This window comes from Ovis canadensis, chromosome 1 (assembly GCF_042477335.2).
Source record: "Ovis canadensis isolate MfBH-ARS-UI-01 breed Bighorn chromosome 1, ARS-UI_OviCan_v2, whole genome shotgun sequence".
Lineage (NCBI taxonomy): Eukaryota > Metazoa > Chordata > Mammalia > Artiodactyla > Bovidae > Ovis > Ovis canadensis.
The window spans coordinates 106,219,203-106,241,652 of NC_091245.1; the positions used below are offsets into that span (position 1 = coordinate 106,219,203).

Genomic DNA, 22,450 nt, shown 5'->3' on the forward strand with positions numbered 1-22,450 from the left:
GACAGCAAAGTAGGAGGAAATATAGAAGACTATGACGTCTCTGGGCTTCCCTGGCGGCTCAGTGGGAAAGCATCTGCCTGCCAGTGCAGGAGACTCAGGTTCCATCCCTGGTTTGGGAAGATCCCCTGGAGAAGGAAATGGCAACCCACTCCAGTATTCTTGCCATGGACAGAGGAGCCTGGTGGGCTACAGTCCATGGGGGTCTCAAAAGAGTCAAACACAGCTTAGCAACTAAACAACAACGTGATGTCTTTAAAGACAAGAAAGGGGAAAATTCAAGAGAAAAGATGCTGATTACGTGGGTTAAATGCTTCTTAGAGGTGAAGTGAAATGCATGCAAGCCAGAGAAACGGCCACTGGGTCTGATACTTCTTATGGTTACTGAAAAATTTGTTTCAAGAGCAGTGTCTGGGGAAAGGGAGGGGAAGGAGCCTGATGGGAATGGGTGAGGAGAGAATGGATGTTTGAGTAGAAGGAAGGAAGAGAAAAAATGTTTGGCTATGAAAAGGGGCAGAGATACTGTGTGGTAGCTGGAAATAGATATCAGTGTCTTCAGAGTTTTCGTAACTAAGAGAGATGCTAGTACAAATCTCAACGGTGATAAAGAATGATCCAGAAGAGAAGGGAAAAACTGAAATTTATTGAAGGCTTACTTAGTGTGTTAAGAGCTTTACAAACTTTCGTCCTCACAATGTTCTATGGATCAGGCAGTTGAGGTTAAATAACTTGCCCAAGGTCATGCAGTTAGAGGTGGTAGAGCTGAGAGGCCAGCCTGATTTTTCTGACCCTTCATACCCCACCACCCCATTGCACAGGCATACATCCCCCTATGTTTAAACATCTGGGACATGCCTGTGCCCTGGCCACAACCCCTGGTGAATCAGAGTTACTGTCACGCCAGGGGAACTGGACTTTATTTTCCTCTTCCAGCACCGGAAGCACAGGCATGTCCCCCCAGAGCCTGAACACCCGTGCAGCACAGGACAGGAGCTCTCCCAGGCCAGACGGCAGAGGCAAGCAGCAGGAGCCCCTAGAGGTAGGAGGGAAACGAATACTTCTGGGACTGTTCAGCAGGTTTCTCTGTGTGTCAGCCAGTGCAAGAGGGTGCTGGGGGCTGCTGTGGCCCCAGCATTCATCTGGATCTGTTCAGTGTTGGGGGACGCCTGGGTCAGAGCCCAGTCTCCCGGCTGCCCCCATTGAGGCTGAGGCTGTGGGGACGGGTAGCACGCTCCAGCCTGCGGCCGGACAGGAGACGCCTCAGGGAGGAGCCGGAGCTTAGGTCGCCGCAGCTGCGAAGGTGGAGGCTCTCTCGGCCTGGCCGGCCCCAGGGGCTCCGGGGCACCTAGATGGGGCCACAGGAGAGAGCATCAGTATGGCCCCTAACTCGAAGCTCCAGGCTTTCCTGGGTGTCTTCCTCGGCTCCCCCGACTCTACCTGTTTATGCCCATGGGCTCCATTCCCATTGGAATCTGGGGCCTTCCTGGACATCTGGAGGAAACGGGTGACCAGGCCCCGGCCTGGCCAGCTGCCCTTCAGGTCCCCCAGGGAGTGGGCTGGTGCAGGGCCCGAGGGCAGGGGGACCTTCTGGAAGGTGGGCACAGGGCGCCGCTTCTCTGCTGAGCGGGCACGGAGCAACTTGGGGGAAGGGCAATGGGCTAGACGGAAGAGGCAGGCTTCAGAGCAGAGCCCTGGGGGGAGAGAGAGGGAGAGTGGGTGGAATGGGAGGTGCAGAAAAGGCCAGGCAGCACTGCCCTATCCCCCGCCCCCGGGGAACCAACAGTGTGCCTAACCTGTATCTGCAGAGGAAACGGAAGCAGCTTCTTCCTCAAGCACTTTGGTATAAAGGTCCCTGAATTCAGCTGAAGAGGAGGGGAGAGAAACAGACTGAGTTGGGGGTGTGCTGTAGACACCCCCACCTATCTCACCGCCCTCCTGAGAACACAAGCCCAGCTCCTACAGCCCACTCCCAACCAAGGGGGCACTGTCGCTGCCCATGTCTGCCAGCAACTAGATAGAACGATCCACCAAATTAGGGACTAAGGCGCCATCACTCTCTGCTGTATCCTCCCCAGTCCCTGGCACATAATGGTAATGACAAGCCTGTTCTGTGCCAGGGCGGAAGCATTTGACCTGCATCTCTTCTCAGTAACGCCACAGTATGTACAGTGAGGTATTGTTATTATACCCATTTTACAGGTTAGAAACCAAGGCTTGGAAAGAGTAGGTAACTAACCCAACCTGGGGCCTCTGAGACTGGATTCCAACAACCAAATCCTCTTTTTTTAACCACTAAGCTACTGACTGGTGTGTTTTTCACAGGTGATGTAAGTGTCTGATGCAGGTGCGAATCAGAATTTCTGCCTCCTCAGAAACCCCAGTAATGTCCCAAATCCCAGCGGGCATCATTGGCCCTCTCACTCCCAGTGCCTACCCTCTCCTGAACTTTGTGGGGGCTCACCAGTGTTGCTGGAGGTGGTGATGCCCGGGTCACTGTGGGACCGTGGCAGCAGCAGCGGTGGCGGGGGAACCGGGTGAGGAGGCCGGTGCCCCGGCGGGGTGAGGGAACCTGAGCTATCGCTGAAGCGGCGAGCCGGGGCTCGGGGGGAAGGGGCCGCAGCTGGCCGGCTGCCTCCCCGGGGGACCCGCCGCCTCAGCTCGGGGAAGCAGGGTCCCACCCAAGGCGGCCAGCCCTCCAGGCGGTGGCAGCTGCGGGCCGCTGTGGGGGCACCCAGTGGGGGTGGGGCTTCGGGGGCAGAGCAGGAATAGGAGCGGGCTGCCCTTGGGGGCCGCTGGGGAAGGGGGCTGTCCTCGAAGGGGCCCCGAAGGCCGCAGTCCAGGCTGAGGCAGTAGCCGGCGCGGCTGCGCTGAATAGAGCGGAAGAGCACGTAGTCAACGGAGCGCACGGAGCCCTGCAACTCCAGCAGGCACGAGTCCTCCGACGGGCTGGAGCCCCCCGGGAGGTCGCCGATGGCTGACAGCACCAGAGACCCGCTGTCCATGGACACTGTGGGCAGTAGGGGCGGCTGGGTAGCATCAGCTTGGCCAGGGCTAGGCAGTGCCTCTTTCCTCAGGACAAGCCCCCTGGGGGCCAGCCTGCCTCCAGCCTATCTCAGAGGAGACCACTAAGTCCAGTTTTCCAAGAAAACCCAGCTCTCGCTTGTCACGCACCCACCAACTCAGTCTAATCCCTGCCCTGCCCCCCACCAGCTCCACTCTCCCAGGCGTCCCAGTCTTTGTCCACCCTCCCCACTTTCTGCTCACCGTCTACAATGGAGGCCACTCGCTCGCAGATGCAGGCACCATCATGCAGCTGAGGATCAAACAGAGTGGCCTGCAGAAGACACAAGGGTCAAGCATCCAGCCCTGCACACCGATACGGCCACCCCAGAGGCTTGACAGAGCTCAGGAGACCTAGATTCCAGTCCCGCTCTGTCACTTTGTCCGAGTCACTTTATGTGGGCCTCAGTTTCCACGTCTGTTAAATGGAAATAATAGTTCTTACCCCACCCACCTCACTACCTTCTCAGGCAGGTCAAAGAGACAGTGGATGTGCTAGTGCTTTAGATCATGAGAACTAGTATTATCTTTATCCAGTACCAGCAGCTCACTCAGATTTTCAGGCTCTGTCTTAAGAGTCCCCAGCCTGCACCAAGCCCTGCTCTCACCTGACTGTCTCCTCGTAGCCCCATGACGGCCTCATAAGAAGGGGGGCAATCAGTAGGGTACAAGGGCACTGGGCTGTCCATGGAGCCATTGTAGGTGATGCTGGCAGAAGGAGGGAAAGGGTCAAAGCCTGGAAAAGAACTATTCTGAAAAGATCCCTCCCCACCAATCTGGTCCCAGCCCCAGTCTCCTTCCTTAGTTCCCCCAATAGGACTCTGCCTGGCCTCACCTCTGCGCATCTGTTTCCGAGCTGCAGGTATACTCTGGGGGGTAGTACGGTGGCGGGGGCACAGGTGGTACAAATTCCTCCAGGTCCAGCATGGTGTGCAGGAGAGGGTCTGGGGGCGAGGAGGTACAGCCCAGAGGCCCCAGAGGGCCTGAGACTGAGCGTTCAGGGGCCAACTGCTGGGGAGCAAGCAGGTCAGCGCGCTTGGATCCTGGGAATACAGCTCCTTGATTCCCACATTCCTCTCTCCTCTACATTTTCTGACCCCGCCCCCTCCAAGAAGCTCAGTTCTGGCCCCTTCCTTTTCCAGAACAAGTTCCTCTTCTAACTGCCCCAGCTGAGGACCTTCACCTCTTACCCTGCCCATCTAGAAATTCCTCCTCTTTATGGACTCTTCTGCATCCAGAATCACTCTCTGTTCTGTCCCCACCAGAACATCAGCCCGTTATCCCTGCTCGCATCTAAGACCTGGACTCCGCCCAACTTTTAGTCCCATTCTCCAATGCCCTGGGGCTGACATCACACACTTCTGTTACTCCCAGTGATTCCCCTCCTCACCCTCCCTCTTAAATATTCCTACAGTCAACATGCCTATTAGGTGAGCCACAGCCCCTGGTGCTCAAAAGCCAGCGCTGCAGCCATTCCCTCCCCCCAAGACCAGTCCCAGCACACACACCCCTGCCCCCAGCCTACCTTCGTGGCTTTGACCCCAGCTTCCCACTCACCGTGTGCACAAGGTCCAGGGAGAAGATCTGGATGCAGCAGACAATGGCAGAGAGGGTACAGATTACGGCGGCACAGACCGTGAGCCCGCAGACGCTGAAGAGTAAGTTCTGGGGAAGGCGAGAGAGAGGAATGTGAGAGCAGCCTAGGGCGCAGTAAGTCCCACATATTCAGGGCCTGTGAGGACTCAGGAGGAGACACGAGAGTGTGAGCCAGGAAGACGGTGGGAGGGAAAGGAATGGTGGAGATGGGGGTGCATGCTCACCTTGAGGACCCCTCGGGCTTCATCACAGGTGGAGTTAGGGGCAATTTTCAGCTCCTGCCCCGACTCTGGACAGGGCCTGAGAAGACGAGCAGAGGGGCAGCACACGCAGACCTTTCCATCCTGAGTGGGAGTGGAGAGAGTGAGGCAGCCTGAACCCGGACAAGCCGAGCTGTTCCACACGCCTCCCCCAACTAGTGCACTCAGGCTCGCCCTCCTCAGATCTCACCAAGTTGCATTCTTGGAAGTCTCGGGCCAGCTGAGCGTTTTTACAGGAGAGAACAGAGCCGGCCATGCTGAGCATGACACAGAGCACCGAAAGCAAGGAGAAGAAGGAGATCTGGGAAAAAGAGGGCATAGACTCAGGGCTGAGACCCCCAAAATACCCTCTACTGCAAATGGAGCCACCCTCGTGCACAGGCATTCATGCCTGGTCAACATGAGTAGAAAAGTCAGTTCCCTTCTTGGGGGCATAAATGGGCATCCCCTCAGGTGCCAGGCACCTGCCTCCCAGTGGGCATCAGACCCTGGCACCTACCACTAGAGTGAATGGCCGCTTCCAAGACACGATGCCAACAACCCCGGAAAATGCCAGCTGGGGATAAAGCGGGCACAGGCTCAGCATGAAGGGGAGGCACCTGGGTGAGCCCCGCACCACAGGGTGTACCCAGCTCTGTAAGGAGTAAGAGGACCAGGAGAGGCCAGGACTTGGACTGGCAGCTGGTGTTGAGGGGTGGGGCCCAAGGAGCCTCCCCCACCCAACAACTGTGCACCCAACTCACCGAGAACCCAGCCCAAGACGGGCAGGATCTCTTGACGCTCTCGGTGGTGGTGATGGAGGAGGCCACCATGCTGAAGGTGACCACCAGGATGCCCAGAAACACCTGACCCAGCCCCAGCGTGAGCAGGGCCTGTAGCCAGGGTCGGTGGAGGCGGAGGTGTGTAAGGCCCCGGGTGCTGGGCCGGCTAGTCAGCGAGCGGCTGGAATCGCTAGGCGAGGGCATCATGCCTGCCGCCCGGTTGCCTGAGCCTTGCTCGGCACCCCCTGGCGCTTGGGAGCATCTCAGAGGCGCCCAAGGTCCCGTCCTTCCTCCTCTCCACCCCCCTCCCTCTAGAGCCCACCCCCTGGCTGGGTCCCCTGAGGCATGGCCCAGGGACTCCAGCTGGGGGGGAGTCCAAGGGGGAGGCCTCACGGAGGGGCCGCGGAGTGCTCCCTCCCCACCACGGGTACTGGACGGGCACCGTAACCGTTACGGCGCTGAGAACGCGGGGGCACCGGCTCATCGCATCTCCCTAGGGAAGAAGGGCGCGGAAAAGGGCCGGTCCGGGAGTGAAGAGAGGGAGGCGTTCCAGAACCGGGAAGGGTGGGAAGGGTAAAAGGCGAGAAGGATGGAAAAGAAGTCTAGAGAAGAGGTTCGGGTCGGCGTGGGGTGACTCTAGAGGCGCGGTCGGTGTGCCTTCAGAGTGTCCAGTTGGATCCGAGGCCGCCTGGTGGGGAGAGGCTGCGGCGCCGCCGTCTCCAGGGTCGCCAGCCCCACTCCCCTCCCCACCACGCTCTTGCTCCCCTAGCTCAGGCTGCAGCAGGTCCGGGACTGGAGACGGGGGATGGGGGATGAGATGGTGCGGGAGGAGGGGCGTGGTACGAGGGCCAGCGCGCTGCACCCCGGGAGTTGTAGTCCCAGTCGGAGACCGTGGGAGAGAGGGGGTGGGAGAGGAAGGGGGAGGGACGGGAAGGGATGGGGCGGACGGCCGGGCGAGCTGGCCGCCCCCTCTGGTTTGGCGAGGAGCTCCGGCCCCGCAGGGACCGAGCTAAACCTTTCGGCGCCTACTTGGGCCCCGCCCAGCCTCTCATGCCCCTAGGCCGCTGCGTTCCCAGAAGAGGTAGCGGCTCTATCTTAAAGGAGAAAGTCATTAAAGGAGCGGGGTGGAGAGCTGAGTTCACTGGCAGCTCCGCGATTCCACGCCCAACCGGGGACTTCCCTCCCACTTCCTGAGCCAGCCAGTGGGCTCTGCTGTCCCGCCGCCACAGCTCTCCGTTTACACTAAGGCCAGGTCCGACCTTCCCTCCAGAGTCCACAATTCAGCTTCCACTCCAGTCGCTTCCACTTTATCTTCTGCAAGACCTGCTGCTGCTAAGTCGCTTCAGTCGTGTCCAACTCTGTGCGACCGCATAGACGGCAGCCCACTAGGCTCCTCTGTCCCTGGGATTCTCCGGGCAAGAGTACTGGAGTGGGTTGCCCTTTCCTTCTCCAATGCATGAAAGTGAAAAGTGAAAGTGAAGTCGCTCAGTCGTGCCCAAGTCTATAAGACCTAGTTCCCATTAAAATTCCAGAAACGGGGATTTGTGTTCCAGTTCCATTTTCTTTTTATTTAAATAACCGAAGCAACAGCCTTGGCACAGCAGAGGGAAGCGGGTCGGGTGTGTAGTTGTGGCAGCAGTGTGGCCTGATGGAGGGGTGAGAGGGAAGCAGTGACTGGGTCACGCTGGGCTCCCCACACCCTTAAGTCAGGTTCAGCAGTCATGGCTGTATCATTGGGGGTACTATAGTGGAGACATCAAACAGTGATGTCTCAAAAGTCCCAGAGACCTCAGGGATGGGGGCTAGTCGCCTCCCTCAAGTGGAAGGGCCAGGGCATCCCAGTAAGGGGTCACGGGGCCCGGAAGGCATTTTCTGCAGCCCCAGCGGCTGCATTGGCAGCTGCGGTTCGCACTGCAGGGTTGGAGAAAACACCAGCTGCAAACTCTTGCTGGGCCTTCTGAAAGCTGGCACCTGTGCGGCGATACAAAGAGTGGATCTGCAAGTAGAAGACACAGACTTTACAGCATGTTCCAGCCACTGTTAATCCCACTCCAATCTAATACCATCACGACCACTCAGCAGCCTGTAGCTCTAGCTTTTCCTTCTTGGCTCCCGACCAGCACACACGCACACATACCCCTACAACTGCCCCCCTCCGCTCAGGTCCATTAGCTGAGAATCCTTCCATCTGCCTGGCCCTCCCCAGTTGCTCCTGAATGTTCCAGTCAAGTCCCCAGGGACACATGATATCACTCTCCAGGCCCCACCTACAGCCCCTCACCCGCTTCAGCATAACAATTCCCAGCACAGCGATGCCAGTGAAGAACAGGGCAACCAGCAGCATGAGTACAGCTACAGCTGTGTTGACCTTCAGCACCACCAGGGCAGAGATCCAGCCACTGCAAGGAGGAGAAAATCCACAGAAGTGAGAACTGCTCACAGCTCGGTCCCAGTGTTTCCAGCTTCTCCACTCGTCCTGTCTTCGAACCAGGGGCTGTTTTCCTGTGGGCCTGGCAACTTGCCGTGCACTGCAGTCCCAAACTAGCTTAACCTCAGCTTCTGAACCATCCTAGCTCTCCAAGCTCTTCCAGACATCCTCACTCCAAACAGACCTTTCTGTTGAGGATGCTTCCTCTTCAACATTACACATGCCTCCTCCAGGAAGCCTCCTCAGACTAAGCATGTCCAACCAGCTTTCCCTTAATCTCTCTGTTGACAGTACTGTCTGAGCTCTCTATCATGGAGGGTGTCCTGTAACCCTATTAAATCAGTATCTCCCAAGGATTAAAACCACAGTTCCTTTTCCTGAACAACTCCAGTATCCAATGCTGACTTGATCAAAAGGAGTGGGAGGAAGGGGTGAGTGTAAATGACAGTCTCACAGACCTGAACCCCCAACCTGGGATCCCAATGGCCTGGAGGACAAACAGAACATCCTGGACGAAGAAAATGAAGAAGAAAACGAAGAAATTGAAGGAACTGTCACTCCTGCAAAGAGAAAAAAATGGGAAGTGTGGGCAAAGAATCAGGGTTGTAGGAGCAGAAAGGGGCCCCTCCAAGTCCCTTCCCTGCCATCATGCCCACTGCCCCTTCTTACCGGAAAGCCTTGTACATGGGGCGATACCAGCAGACGAAGGAGCACGGAGTGAAGAGGAGGATCCAGAGGATAGAGAGCCCAAAGCCTGAGCCATTGCTGGTCTCCACACAGAAGCTGGCCAGGCAGGCAAGAAAATTCAAGAGGAGAGCCAGAGTACTGCCTAAGGGTCGGAGGGACAGGATGATGGGTCTGTGAGAGCTCCTTTCCCGAGAAGCCCACCCCACAACCCTCACCGAATGCGGCAGAGTAAGGAAAGGAAGGCAGCTTCCACCTTCACAGGGTCCTCAACAGGGGAGACAACCAGCAAACCTCAACCGTGTGTCATCCGGTTTGCAAAGACTTTTAAAAGGATCCAGAATACATTTATGCATATGGACAAGGAGAAGGGGGAGAGCACAAGAACGTACATTTGCTAGAAGACTGGAGAATAAGTTCTGAGCACTGTAAAAGGAGTAATCTGGAAAATGCCAGAGAAATGAGCCTTCAATGATACTTCATTCAAAGTATCTAGTTCTGGGCGAGTGAGCTCCAAGAAAAGAAATGATGTACAACTTACTACCTATACTTTTCCTTCAAAAAGGTTTCTAACTACTCACACATCCAGAGGTAGTACATGGTGGATACTGTTTTCTGAAATTCTTGGGGGATCTCCATGGAGATGTCCTGGAAAAAGCAGGGCTGAACTGGGCAAAAAGAAGGTAGAGGAGGCCAATTGTTCTGTCGAGCTGTAAGGCACAAATGGAGCAGGAAGGCCCCACAAGTGAAACAGAGACCAACAAATCACTCCCCCTTCCTTTTACCCCTGGATTCTCTATTTCCAATTTGAGAGTTCAAGAAGACAAGGGCAAATAGTAAACACCATATTAGTAGTGTTTGTTATGACTTTTGTTTACTATGGCTTATAACTTCTAACCACTATACCCAGGATGTGGGCATCTCTACAACTATATAGTTATCTATATAACTTTGTTTAGCCTCACAACAATCCTGTTAAACAGATACAAATGTTATTCTCATTTTACAAGTAAGGAAACTGAGGCACTCAAGATTAAGTAACTTGCCTAAGAGCTCATCCTTAATAAGCCACTGCACCCAAATTCAAACTCTGCAATCTGGTTCCAGTGCCCATGCTCTGAGCTCCTTTTTTGAGACTTCAAAGCTGTCAGATGCCCTCCGCAACCCTATCAAGGATCCACTTACTAGCTGCGCTGCCCAGGGCAGCATGCTGGAGTTCCCGCTCCCTTCGGTCCAGCTCCTCTGCCTTTCGGTTGAGCTCCTCCTGTTTCTTTAGCAGCTCAGCTGTGGCTGCTGCAGTCGAAGCCTGCCCAGTTAGAGCAGACGGAGATTTGAGTCCTGAACCACAGGGATGCCCCCTCCCCCTACCCCTGCCTATACACCCCCCTACCTGGGTGCTGTAGGAGCCATAGTTCTTGGGTTCTGTGGGGCTGAGTTTTCTTGAGGACTGCAAGGGTGGAGCTGAGGGTGGAGCTACTGGAACAGGGGCAGGAGGCTCATAGCTTGGTGGTGGCTGTTGAGTTTGGAAAAGACCTTAAGCATCATCTAGTCCCCCATAACACAGGAGGCTAGAGTCTACTTGAATACCTTTAGACCTAAAACTTATTACCTAAAGTGGCAGCCCCTCCCCCCAGTTATTAGAAAGCTAGTCACTGTGTTTATATCATAGAACTCTCTAACAAATTGCAGCTACCCTCACATCAAGTTCCTTAGCCAAGAGTCAAAGCATTCATCTACCAAATCAACCTCCTTAAACTCTTACATTTTTATATTTCAGTGAGACAACCAGGTCTAGTCTTCTTCATCCCTTGCTTTCTAAGTGTGTACCTAAGCATACTTTGTTTTCTCAACTCCAACCAAGCCCATCCCTTTTCATTTTTAAAAAAGCCTTCCCAGACAGGGACTTCATCAGGCCCTGATAGAATCCAGGTAATCCCAAGACTGACATTTAGAGCTCAAACTGACATATCTCTGGCCTTGATGTCTTTAGATGGGTTAGGCATCCCATGGTAGACTGGCCTCTTCCAGGGAACCAAGATCACGGTGCTTCTTTCTTGTTTTGTGTGCAGAAAAGTCCCCTGGACCTCAACACAGTGGGCTTGTTGGCATACCCTACCCTTCCCGGCCTTCCTGTGCTCTCCAGAATCTCACCTCCCGGGTCTCAAAAGGGTTGTAGACGTCAAGAGTAGCATAGCGCGTGCTGGGTCGATGCTGGATCACAGCTGGGTCCTGTGGGCAGAGAGCTGCGGCTCAGTTGGCACCTGGTGCCTCTGCGGGAACTCATAGGGGCCTCTTTTCAATTCCTGTGGCTCCAAGAACTGCAGCTTGGGGCCAGGCTGTTGGCCAATATATCTGCCCCCAACCTTTCACCCACACTACCAGTACCAGCGCCTTTAGGGGCAAGGCCCGCCCCCCAAGGATGCTCACTGGTTTGGAGTCGTCGTCACACCCACGTGGCGGCCCTTCCTCGGATCAAATGTCACGAACAGGAATACAAGTTAGCCCGACCCTCTAGAACCCAGAAACCACCCCAGCAGCCTAAAAGAGGTCGGCGCAAGTCACCTGAAAGGGGTTGTCAAGCTCGCCGGGCTCGGCGAAGGGGTTTCCACCGTCTCTGCTTTGAGCCATGTTTGCAACTTCGGCTTGGGCCGCCCCTGCCCTCCACGCCCCTGCCGTGGCAGTGGCGGCGGCAGCGGCTCTCAGAGCTCCCTCCGCTCCGCTCTTCTCGGTCCGCCCCGCTTCTCTGTGCACGGATTGGCTGTACCGACCGGAAGGGTCACAAGGATCCCCGCAGCAGCAGCGAGTTGCGCCTGCGTCTCGGATAAAGGAAAAGAAGGAAGTGCCCCCACGTGACGCCTCTAACTCGGTCTCAGGAGCCAAGTACCGCCCCTTCCCACGTGACTTCCTTCAACTAACGAACTACATCTCCCAGTGGGCCTCGCGTTAGAATCCCGATCCGCCCTAGCCTTCGAAAGAGTATGATGGGAGTCCTCCGACCGGAGGAGGCGGTATCCCAGGAGACCAGTTCAGGAAGTTTTTCTATCTGGACTTCTGACCCTAACCTGGGGCCCAGCCTAACAGCTATACTAACCGAACGTCTTTCCCAAACCTCATTATTCACATCAAATACGTGCTCACTTTGTAACCCTTTCTTACAGTCAAATGTTACCCACAAATCGTTCAGATAAACTGGTAGCCTGAGGTTAATTTTGAAGGGTAAGATGGGACTCCCTTCGTTGCCAATCTAATCATCCCACCACCCCAGCATCTCCAAACCTCAAACTCCAGGGATGGGGGTCGGGTGAAGAACATCATTTTATTTCACAAAGACTGTACAAAATTCCTTATAAAACATGGTGTAGATCCCTTCTGGTTACCTCATTCTGCCCAGATCCAACTCAGCTGTTGAAGGGGCAGGTGAGGGTGGGAAGAGTGTGAGATGGAATAGCATTATGTACAAGGCAGGGGTTGAAGCGGTGGTACAAGTTCTTTCATATTTACACTATTTCACATATTCACAGGTACATAGGGAGCCAGGAGGAAGGAGTGAGCTCCGGCTCTGTTCTCTTGTATAAAAAAGCACCAGTGTCCTGGACTGGACACCCACTGCTGTTAGGAGACACAGGGGTGCCCAGGGACAGATCGTCACCGACTGATATCTCGACTGGAGTCCCACAACTTGGCGTTAGGTGGCTCAGCCCGAAGGCGGGCGAAGAAAGGGTGTTGAAGGGCTTCGCCCAAGGTCAGCCGCTTGGCAGGTTCATACTCTAGCATGCTTTCAATCAGATCGAAGAGCTGGTGGTGTTCCTCTGCCTCTGAGGTCAAATACCGCTGGTGGTGGAGGGCAGGAAAAAGGTGAGGCACGATGCCTTATAAGCCCTGCCTTCTTCAAGGCCCTAGCTTTCAATCCTGAAGGACCAAGGATCTGCTCGTGACCGTATGCTGCTACTGGACTAGGACCACACCAGGGCCATCTCTGATGTTACAGCTCAGCCTGCCTTCCCACTGGCACAGTTATTCCTTCATGCTCTCTGGAAGTTCTACTTGTTTTTATCCTCGACAACTTCATGAATCTTTAGCTCAGTGAAATGTAAGCTCTTCAAAAGCAGTTTATTTTTTCTGGTTGGCTCAAGAAATAAATGGCTGTCTAACCTCATTCCTTTCATAAAATCACTCCCTTTCTCTCCTATCAACAAAAGATTTCTTTCTGTTTTCCTCCCCTTGTTTCCTAGCTCTTTGCTTGTGAAAGGCATTCCAGGGGCAAAACACCTTAGGAAGGAAGGGACCTCTGGGTGGTGGGCACTATTCACTCCCAGTCTGGCTCACCCGAAGTGGTTTGCAGTTTTCACGAACGTAGCGCCCAGCTGATGTGTTCTCATCCCAATCCAGGCGACCCCGATAAAAATATTTCTGCTTCCTAGAGGGGAAGGGGGAAGTTGAGGAATCAGGAGGTTCCTCTTGTTATGGGATTGATTTCCCTTATTCTCCCATCTGAGAGTAGCTGAGGGCAAGGCAGGTGTTGAAGAGAAAAGAAAATGTGATAGAGACCAATTTTGTGGAGAGAAAAGGAGAAGGGTTACATTCCTCCCACTCCAGGTTCACCTTGTCTTTCGGATCATCCGGGAAGGGATGGGACCCAGGATCCTTTCCATCATGGCTAGATGCTCTCTGTTGTCATGGGTCTGGGAAACAAAGACAGAACTGAGCAAGGGACTGAGAAGGGATGCTGGGGTCTAGCTGCTGGGAAGCTAAGCAATGTGGAGGAATGAGCAGGCAGTTTCTCAGCAGAGAAGGAAATCAGGTAGAAGAATGCCTAGTGGTCTCATAAGACACCCAACCACTTACTTGGAAGAGGGTGAAGCCAACATAGTATTCGAAGATGATACAGCCTATACTCCACACATCACAAGGCTGAGACCAGCCCAACTCTAGGTAGGGATGGGAAGGAAAGGTATTATGAGGCTCGGGGGCCCCCCTCACCACCATACCACCTCACATACTTGGACCATCTTGTCCTTCCCCCTCTTACCGAGAATGACCTCTGGCGCTCGATAATGGCGGGTGGAGACAATGGTACTATGGTGCTCATGGTCAAAGGTGGCACTGCCAAAGTCTACTACCCGCACGGCTGTGCTCTTCACACTGCGCTCATCCCGCTTCTAGGAGGCAAAGCAGGAAAAACATGAACCTCTGCACCAAGACAGAGAGAAAAAACAGACCAAGATTCTACTGCTATTCTCTAAAGTGCTTCTGAGCCTTAAAAAACCAACTCTGACCTCCTGCCTGCTCCACACGTCTTCTGCTTTTACAGCCTCCCCCATATCCATCAGAGTGGATGAATAGGGATGGATAGGATGGATAGGAACGGGGGAGAAAGAGGATTTAGGAGTAACTATAGAATAGCATGCATCTGAAGAGTATACCTAAGTGACTGGTATACAGTTTTTCGATAACATATAGCAGATAGCAAAGTGAGGAATAGCTTCCTTAGCTGAGATCCCATGATCTCCAGTTAGTCAACAGGGCTGAGCTTTCCTTACAGAAAAGAGAAGAAACCAAACCAAGAACCCTGTAAGCATTTTCACTATACAGGAAAGTTAACTGAGGTTCTGCTTCCAAATTCTCTTTGAATCTAAATCTTAAATCTCTCCCTTTCCATCTATTTTGGTATTGTTTTTTTCAGAGCCAGAGCAGAAAATGTGGGAGAAAAAAGTAAAAGGGGGGACAAAAAGGGCTAAAAGAAAGGCAAGGGGCAATGGCCACCTGTGCGCACTGGCCAAGGGACAGACCCTGTCCACCTTACCTTCTCTAGGTTGTAGGTGAGCTCGTAGTCCGAATTCACAAACAGAATATTTTCAGGCTTGAGGTCCGTATGTGTCAGCTTGTTATCATGGAGGACTGCAGAGGAGAAGGCCAGGTCAGGGTTGGTCCAGGTGGCTAGAACTAACTACTACCAGCTGACTCCACGCTTGGTCACCTAGCTCAAAGCTGGTGAGGAGGCAGGTCCAGAAGCGCTTGGCTGCTTTCTGCTCTACTTCCAAATGAAATGCCTAGTCTGACAAGCTCTATGCTTATTAACATAAGTTATATATATATTTCTCAACCAATGTATAGATGGTTTGCTATGGTTTTTTCCTTCCCCTGGTCACACCTCATGATATGCAGGGATCTTACTTCCCTAACCAAGGGTTGAACCCTGCAACAGAGTGTGGAGTCTTAACCAGTGGACTATCACAGAAGTCCCGATGAGTTGTATTTTTGTGCTTTAACATGTGTCTATCTGATTCCTGTGAATTTAATTCTGTGAAACTGTATTATTCTGATGGCTGAGGAGGAAGTATGTACTGGTCTGAATTCTCAACCTGGCACCTTGGCTACTCCCTGCTCCCACCTGGCTTGCTGAGAGCAGACAGCGTCTCAGCTCCAGACGAGTGCAAACCTCTAGCGTGAAGAATCTTTTTGTCTCTTTGTGCTTAGTGCCTGACTTACTTTCCCAAAGAAGGGGAGTGAAGGAAAAGAGAGGTAATTAAGAGCTCTGACTTCAAATGCTTTCTCTTCGAGCTCTTGCTAGGTTGAATGTGGAGGCGAAACAATCAGTGATGACAAAAGTGAAGGAGTTAAGTCAGAAGAGGAGGAGATGCCAACAGGACAGTGAACAGAAGAACTGCAGAATGTCGAGGTGCCTGTTGAGGGGCTTCACCAGTGCACAACTGAGACCCAAGAGGTCCAGCGGAGGAAGGGGCTGCCCGAGTCCACCTTGGCCCACCCCACTCACACTTGACGGCCTGGCACAGCTGGAAGGCCATGTGGCGCACTTGGTGGATGGGGTAGGGCAGGTAGTTGTTGTCTTTGAGGAAATCGAAGGTGCTAAGGCCCAGAAGCTCAAAGGAGATACACATGTGGCCATGGTAGTCAAACCAGTCAAACATCTGGACACAGAGGCTGGGAAGAGAGATGGAAGGGGCGTCTGAGGAGCTCCCGCCTGTCCACCACCCCTCCAACAAAGGACTACTGCTGCTGCCTGCACATGCTCGGGTAAAAACACGCCAGCTATTATCACCAAGAAAATTCAGTTCAACTACAGAATGGCCTTTCTGGCAGACCCAGGAAGAGAGGTACTACTTGCCAAACTTCAAACCATTTTCCTGCAACATTTCAAATAGTTAAATAGGAGCTGCTGAGTGCCAGGCTCCAATGTGGACCCTGAACTGTCAAACTGCCACTCCGTCAACATGACCCCAGCTCCTGCTCTTGAAATTCACTCACCATCAGCCATCACTGGGCCCATGTTTACACCTACTTACGTCTTTCAGTAATACTCTTAAATTTTACATTTTGATTATGCAACGTGTGAGAACAGAGAAACTATACATAAGCACCTGCAACTTCATTAGCGTAGTTCTATTAAAAGCTCAAGTACTTTTTTGATGAAAAATGTTGATTCTCAGTCTCAGGGCCATTTCCAGGGCACTTTCCTACAAAGGTCATCCTGAGTTGGAGCTCAACTACAGAGCAATGTAACTGCCCCCGAAACAAGGAGAAAGGATTATAGCATGTCCCAGACCCTTCCTTCCTTTCAGTAACAGTAATGTTCTACTCCTCCACGATGATGAACAGAAAACGAGACAGTCTACAACTCCTCTGCCTGTCTAGCCCATGTTGGGAAGGCTTTCCTGTCTTGAGGTGTGGCCTTTCAGACGCCCCACATACTCCAGCAGCGCTTACTTCTTGTTGTCAGGGTCCTTCTCATTGATTTTCTCCAGCACATTGATTTCTAGTCGAGCTGCTTCCTTGTACTTTTCCACATTTTTAATGATCTTCAGGGCAACCCGAGCCCCACCCCTACAGGATGGCAGGAAAGGCTTTTGCTGGAATCTCAAGAATATCTCAGAAGGAACAGGGCTGCCTGGGGATTAAGAAATCCTATCTTTGGCTCATTAACGAAAAAAAGCCTCAGATAACCCTCACTACCTCTTTATGGCTAACAGGTGTGGAGTCTGGAGTGGGCTGACATTTACCTGCGATGGTCAACACACTGTACAACTCGGCCGAAGGTCCCCTCTCCCAAGGTGCTGACAATTTCATCTGAAATGAAAAAAGCAGGGTGGGGGAGAAGGGGGGGGAGAAAGGGTGGGGAATGAGTTCAGTTTGAAGAAAAAAGGGCACAGCAGTCTGGGGTGAGGAGATGAAGGAAGGGGGAACAGATACAGATGGTCACAGGGGAAGAAAACCCCTGCGTGATTCCCACCACCTTTAACCCAGGGGCCATGAGAGCTGGGAGTGGACAGCAGAGGTCAATTCTCAACAGCAACTCAAACCACCCAGATAAACAACACCACTGAGAAAAGGCAAAAGAGGCTGTGGCTTGGGTTGGCTCAGGACGTTAGGATGGCTATGGGACCATTACAGGCTATAGGATTGTTACGATTTGGCTTGTACATCGCTCTTGTAGCCAGTCCCCGACGTGGTAGATGAGGTGGCCCTCAGCGTCGTCCTCTACACTCTTGGCTCTCCGGCTGCTGTGCTGCTGTCGGGGGGCGGGGGGGGTCGGAGCAAGCCAGGTGTCGGAGCGGGGGCCGGAGGGAGGCGGGGTGGGTGGTGGAGGGGTCACCGGTCACAGGCGCCCAGCCAGGGGGGACAGACAATGATGGGGGACAGTGGAAGGGAACACGTCAGATGCAGTAAGGCGGATCGGGGTGAGAAGAGAGAGCGGCGCGCAATCCCAAGTCCCCAAACCCAAAATGGGAACGGGGAGAGGCACGGGCAGAGCGGAGAAGTGGTGTTGTTGCCAATGTCACCCACAACCCCATGCTCTACACGGTGCCCTTCCAGGCAGGCACAGGTCTCCCCTTGCTCCCACCCAAGCCCACCTGCTGAGGGGGCCAGAGTCCAGGGCTTGGGGGAGAAAGGCTGTTCACAAGCAAGGTCCCCATTAGAAAATGGAGGCCTCTGGGGGGTGGAAGAGCTGCTCCCAACACAATAAGCCCAGCATGCCAGGGAGGGCACGGGGGTTCACAAATGCTCTGTGCCCATTCACCTCCGAAGCAGATTCAGGGCCCTCCAAGAGCTGGAGAGCTTCCAAGCGAATACCTCAGTGTTCACGTCCCAATGTTTCTCACTTACCGGGGTCCCAGAGGGCTGAAGAAGAGTGGGGAGAGGAAGGGCCTGGGCTAGCACTCACCGAAGAGGAACGGCTGAACGTCCGGCTGCGCCGCCTCCGCCGTCGGTGCTTCCTACGGCTGCTGCGCTGGCTGCGGTAACTGCTGTTCTCCCGATGGTACTCGTAGGAATGCCGGTAGTCTGTGTCATAGTAGGCTTCTCCCCGATCTCGGCTGTAGTCGTTGCGCCTGTAGCTGCCACAGTATCGCCGGTCATACGCCCTCCGATCGGATGAACGATCATCATAGCTGCTGTTGGACAACAAACACCCTAATTAGGTGCATCTGTTCAGGTCACAGTCCTTTCCATACCATTTAACAAGGTCCCCCTGCACTGAGGAAAAGGAGTAACATGAGAAAAGTAGTTCTCACACACTCAAACCACTCTGAGAGGAGCAAGAGCCAGGGCCGTGAAATAACTATGCACAGAGGAGGACCCCCAAATCTGCACATCACCATAACCTCTAAAAAGACACCTGCAGGACAACTCCCCCTGAGGGCCTCCTCCTCCCTTCCAGAGATGTAATGGCATGAAGAGTTGCTTCTCTCTCAAGCCATTTCTGACTGACATGCAGCTTTGCTCCAAACTATCCTTAACCCATCCCTTCCACTGAACATGTGGCTGACTTATTAAAACCATGGAGACTGAACTCTGTTTTATCTATTAACTGATAAGCCATCTCAAGTTTCTAGTCCTTTGCATTTGCTTTCCCTTTGCCTACAACACTTCTCTTGTCATTCAGACAAGCTTAGATGCCACGTTCTCTGGGAAGTTTTCCCTGATCTATGTATCTTGCCCCCCTGCAATCAAACCTGTTGGAGGCTTCCTTAGCCCCTTTCAAACATACTTCCTCTATGATAACACTCAACACCACAGTGTGAATGGGTTAAATTGATACCCATTTTGAGCATCACATTATATTAGCTACTTAGGTTGAAACTGATAAATCTTTGTTGAATAAACAAATAAGTGAGTGGGTCTAATTTGAGTTTTTCTTCCTGAAGCCTCACCTCCGGGAACGGACATGGTAACTATCTTCCCGTCGGCGCCGCCGTGTACGGTCACTGCTGCTTGACCAGGAGCGGCTTCTTCGTCGCTTATGCTTTCGGCTCCGATAGTGCTCATGGTAACTCCCCCTGCTGCCTCTCTCTGAAGAGTGGTACCTTCGAGGATGAGGCATCTGTAAGGAAAGGGAAAGGAGAAATAGTAGGGGCAGGATCTGAGTTTTCAGAAATCCCCTCCAAGAACTGGCTGCCCTAGAAATGCTGTTTTCTGCTCTTCAATTTCTACTTTTCTTGTTTTTTTAAACCATTCACAACTCCTCAGTCTTCCTCTGGGCTTACAATTTCTCCTTGATAGAGAAGTGTACTAACTCTGGTTGAAAACTTAAGGAATCTTCCTCCTACTCAGCTCATTGCTCTGTTCTGATTTTCCTCAAACAGGGGGTCTCCTGAAGACACTCAGGTCTGGGCCACAGCTCACATTACAGGTAAGACTGTGCAACTCATGAAGACTGCAACAATTCATCCTTGGCTGGTATCTAGGGTAGATCTGAGGCATTCTGAGTTCCTCACAATTCAAAGAGAATAATGATTTACTACACAATATTATCACAAATGTTTTACAATTACTCAAAGTGTAGATTATCTCCCCAAATAGGCCATCCATGTCCTGAGGGCAGGCATCCAGTTTCCCAGGTACAGTTGTATAAACCAAATGTAAGTTTCAGGAATCTGGGTCTGGCCCTTTGAACTATCTTAATCATTTCTCACATCACTGGCCAAATCTCCCATAGTTTTAATACAATACACGAGGCTCCAGGCTGCAGTCAGCTTCACATCCAGCCTCCCCTCTTTTGTGCTTACTATGTACAGAATAACTGATTTTTAATTAATATCAGCATCAGTAAACTAAGTTGGCCAGCTTTCAGTGATTGGATTGAAATGGCATGATGCACAAACTTTTTTTCCTTCAAGGAAAGAATCAGAAAGAAATCAGTCACAATCAGGGAAGATGAGACTAGGACAGAATGAGATAGATCCAAAGATAGCAGGGAGAGAAGTCTTGTTGGGTGGGTTGGGGTGGCAGCATTAGGTGCAGAAAAGGCTTAAGAGACTCCAACATCTGGCTCCCATTTTGAGCTACTTCTCAAATTGAGGAGGCGGGTGGCATTCGATTCATTCTTGGCCCTACAGTGCTTAAGACAACCAAGAAGATGCAAACACACTATTCTCCCAAGTAATCCAACTGTGCTTAGCACAGCCACACAAATGTCATCTTACCAAATACATACGGCCACCAAAGCTCCTCACAGGCTTCCCTTCTCCCCATCCCCCAAGGATCTCCAGCCTACAACCTTTCTCAACTTCTTTATCTATTTTTTTCCCTTTCTCACTTAGAAAATCCAGAACTCACTCCTGAAGTCAAACTCTCTCCATATCCTCCAACGGACACGACGGTTCTCTGGTCCAACTTTGATATTCTGTTCTTTCTCATCTCTGAAACCACTCCTATTCGCACTCCATCACTCCTTCTCCTACTTTGATCTCTCCTAACTTCCCTACTGGTTTTCCCAAAATACATCTAAGGCAGGTCGACCTTCCACCTCATCTTCCTACACTGCACCTCTGCCACTTTCCAGGTTTCAACCCCTAGAAATGGGGCTCTAGAATGGGGCTTTTCAGCCCCTCTCCTAATCTCGCCCGGGCCCCTTGCCCCCAATCCAATCTTCTCTCCGCCCGCCCCACAGCCGCCGCCATCTTTCCGCGCGGCCCCGCGGCCCGCCAGCCCGCGCGCTCACCGTTCTGGCGGCGAGGCCCGTGCGCTTGTCCCACAGGAAGTCCGTGATGGCGGCGGCACTGCGGCCGGAGTCCCGGCACCCCCGCGGCGACGAAGTGCGGCTCCACCCCCCCAACCCGAGACCCTGGGACCTCCCGCCTAGTTCCCGGGCTCCGCTCCAGTCCCTCCCGCCCCGGCTCCGTCCCCGCCCCCAGGATTCGCTTGGCGCCGCTCGCACCGCCCCCGCCCGGGGCCCGATCCCAGCTCGGTCTCCGGCTCTGGCCTCTCCGATCCGCCGCCGCCACCGCGAGCGAGCACGTACGCACGTCCTGCGTCGCTTCCCAGCTACCCCTGGGCTCCGCCCCCCCAGGACCGCGCACGCCTGCGCGTCCTCGCGTAGCTCGCTGCGGTCGGCCGGTTGGAGCAGAGGAGCTACTGGGGGCGGAAGTTCATGGGGCGGGGAGAGAGTCGCCGGGGATTACCGGGCAGAGCTGCCCCACCTAATGTCCTTCCGTTCAGTTCAGTCGCTCAGTCGTGTCCGACTCTTTGCGACCCCATGAATCGCAGCACGCCAGGCCTCCCTGTCCATCACCAACTCCCGGAGTTCACTCAGACTCAAGTCCATCGAGTCAGTGATGCCATCCAGCCATCTCATCCTCTGTCGTCCCCTTCTCCGGCCCCCAATCCCTCCCAGCATCAAGGTCTTTTCCAATGAGTCAACTCTACGCATGAGGTGGCCAGAGTATTGGCGTTTCAGCTTTAGCATCAGTCCTTCCAATGAACACCCAGGACCGATCTCCTTTAGGATGGACTGGTTGGATTTCCTTGCAGTCCAAGGGGCTCTCAAAAGTCTTCTCCAACACCACAGGTCAAAGGCATCAATTCTTCGGCGTTCAGCTTTCTTCACAGTCCAACTCTCATATTCATACATGACCACTGGAAAAACCATACCCTTGATAGACGAAACTTTGTTGGCAAAGTAATGTCTCTGCTTTTGAATATGCTATCTAGGTTGGTCATAACTTTCCTTCCCAGGAGTAAGCGTCTTTTAATGTAGGTGGTGTGTCCTTCCGTAGTTTTCCTCAATCTTTTACCTATTTCATGAGACGTCTGTGTCTTGTTTTGTTAGGTTTGAAGGTTGAAAAGAAGGGCTTGTCGTTTACGGGATGTCGCCGGTCTGCTAACCTTTTGAGGCTTGTGATGCGGTGTGATTCGCGAGCTTAGCCTCTAAATATTCAGTTCTTAAAAAGCAGTGCGGCAACCTAACCACAGCAAAGAGGGCTCCCACCTTTCCTCTTGAACAAAAGCTATGCACTTTTGGGAGAGGGGCGGGGCATTGCCTTGGAGGTAAGGTTTGAAAAATGGGGTGATGGAGAATCAAGTGCCAAAGAAGGGAAAATTTGAGAACTTTATGTTAGATACTTACACATAATATATGAGAAGTGTAAATTTACTGAATTAAAAAATAAGGAAAAAGAAGGAGGCATTGAGAAAAACTAGGTGAGTTAAAGACGCTATAGAAGGAATTGAGTAATAATAAGGGAAATGAAAAAAATAACCTGAGGATAACTATATTCAAGTAAAGAAATATCAGAGGGGGGCCAGGATGGAAGATAATCAGATGGAGCTTACATCAGTTGGCCAGAAATAGTTTAGAAAAAGTTCCGAAAATAGATGAGGAAGGCTAATTAAGAGGTGAGGAGGAAGTGTAGTTCACTTCCTCTTCC

At 52.9% G+C, this 22,450-nt stretch overlaps 3 protein-coding genes across 11 annotated transcripts; all 3 read right to left on the bottom strand.

The window, feature by feature from the left end:
- Positions 1 to 620: 620 nt before the first annotated feature.
- ENTREP3 (endosomal transmembrane epsin interactor 3) lies at positions 621 to 6,753 on the bottom strand. Of its 4 annotated transcripts, none has more exons than XM_069576199.1 (12): positions 5,657 to 6,753; positions 5,413 to 5,469; positions 5,104 to 5,214; positions 4,878 to 4,997; positions 4,615 to 4,722; positions 3,893 to 4,065; positions 3,666 to 3,765; positions 3,262 to 3,331; positions 2,459 to 3,004; positions 1,791 to 1,859; positions 1,435 to 1,688; positions 621 to 1,342 (listed from the first exon to the last, which is right to left on the bottom strand). In XM_069576199.1, the coding sequence occupies exons 1-12, from the start codon at positions 5,879 to 5,881 to the stop codon at positions 1,169 to 1,171; spliced, it is 2,007 nt and encodes a 668-aa protein (XP_069432300.1). In that variant the 5' UTR covers positions 5,882 to 6,753; the 3' UTR covers positions 621 to 1,168. The 4 variants fall into 4 exon arrangements, with proteins under 4 accessions (XP_069432300.1, XP_069432289.1, XP_069432280.1 ...); XM_069576188.1 differs by having other exon boundaries at positions 3,893 to 4,068; positions 5,657 to 6,700; XM_069576179.1 differs by having other exon boundaries at positions 5,413 to 5,547; positions 5,657 to 6,486.
- Positions 6,754 to 7,215: 462 nt separating this feature from the next.
- Positions 7,216 to 12,083, bottom strand: SCAMP3 (secretory carrier membrane protein 3). The gene is made up of 9 exons (XM_069576270.1): positions 11,349 to 12,083; positions 10,938 to 11,015; positions 10,177 to 10,299; positions 9,972 to 10,092; positions 9,368 to 9,496; positions 8,772 to 8,931; positions 8,561 to 8,662; positions 7,956 to 8,073; positions 7,216 to 7,670 (listed from the first exon to the last, which is right to left on the bottom strand). Exons 1-9 carry the CDS (start codon positions 11,412 to 11,414, stop codon positions 7,524 to 7,526), a joined length of 1,044 nt encoding a protein of 347 aa, XP_069432371.1. The 5' UTR covers positions 11,415 to 12,083; the 3' UTR covers positions 7,216 to 7,523.
- On the bottom strand, positions 12,084 to 21,133 carry CLK2 (CDC like kinase 2). 6 transcript variants are annotated; one of them, XM_069576211.1, is made up of 13 exons: positions 20,746 to 21,133; positions 18,956 to 19,125; positions 17,968 to 18,196; positions 17,226 to 17,313; positions 16,805 to 16,871; positions 16,512 to 16,628; positions 15,562 to 15,728; positions 14,590 to 14,684; positions 13,816 to 13,945; positions 13,632 to 13,714; positions 13,389 to 13,468; positions 13,113 to 13,203; positions 12,084 to 12,617 (listed from the first exon to the last, which is right to left on the bottom strand). In XM_069576211.1, the coding sequence occupies exons 2-13, from the start codon at positions 19,123 to 19,125 to the stop codon at positions 12,432 to 12,434; spliced, it is 1,503 nt and encodes a 500-aa protein (XP_069432312.1). In that variant the 5' UTR covers positions 20,746 to 21,133; the 3' UTR covers positions 12,084 to 12,431. The 6 variants fall into 6 exon arrangements, with proteins under 6 accessions (XP_069432312.1, XP_069432342.1, XP_069432322.1 ...); XM_069576241.1 differs by having other exon boundaries at positions 17,226 to 17,310; positions 17,968 to 18,193; positions 20,746 to 21,077; XM_069576221.1 differs by having other exon boundaries at positions 17,226 to 17,310; positions 20,746 to 21,077.
- Positions 21,134 to 22,450: the final 1,317 nt, after the last annotated feature.

What these genes read in the sequence shown, in the direction of transcription:
- ENTREP3 (XM_069576169.1), bottom strand. Translation starts at nt 5,881, where the DNA reads ATGATGCCCTCGCCTAGCGATTCCAGCCGCTCGCTGACTAGCCGGCCC. An exon ending in AGCGGCCATTCACTCTAGTG is followed by an intron (nt 5,215 to 5,412) that starts GTAGGTGCCAGG and finishes TCTTTTTCCCAG; the next exon opens with ATCTCCTTCTTCTCCTTGCT. An exon ending in AAGCCCGAGGGGTCCTCAAG is followed by an intron (nt 4,723 to 4,877) that starts GTGAGCATGCAC and finishes CGCCTTCCCCAG; the next exon opens with AACTTACTCTTCAGCGTCTG.
- SCAMP3 (XM_069576270.1), bottom strand. Translation starts at nt 11,414, where the DNA reads ATGGCTCAAAGCAGAGACGGTGGAAACCCCTTCGCCGAGCCCGGCGAG. An exon ending in TGCCCTGGGCAGCGCAGCTA is followed by an intron (nt 9,497 to 9,971) that starts GTAAGTGGATCC and finishes TGTGCCTTACAG; the next exon opens with CTCGACAGAACAATTGGCCT. An exon ending in CATGTACTACCTCTGGATGT is followed by an intron (nt 8,932 to 9,367) that starts GTGAGTAGTTAG and finishes TCCGACCCTTAG; the next exon opens with GCAGTACTCTGGCTCTCCTC.
- CLK2 (XM_069576211.1), bottom strand. Translation starts at nt 19,125, where the DNA reads ATGCCTCATCCTCGAAGGTACCACTCTTCAGAGAGAGGCAGCAGGGGG. An exon ending in TTGGCTTCACCCTCTTCCAA is followed by an intron (nt 13,469 to 13,631) that starts GTAAGTGGTTGG and finishes TTTGTTTCCCAG; the next exon opens with ACCCATGACAACAGAGAGCA. An exon ending in AAAACTGCAAACCACTTCGG is followed by an intron (nt 12,618 to 13,112) that starts GTGAGCCAGACT and finishes CTCCACCACCAG; the next exon opens with CGGTATTTGACCTCAGAGGC.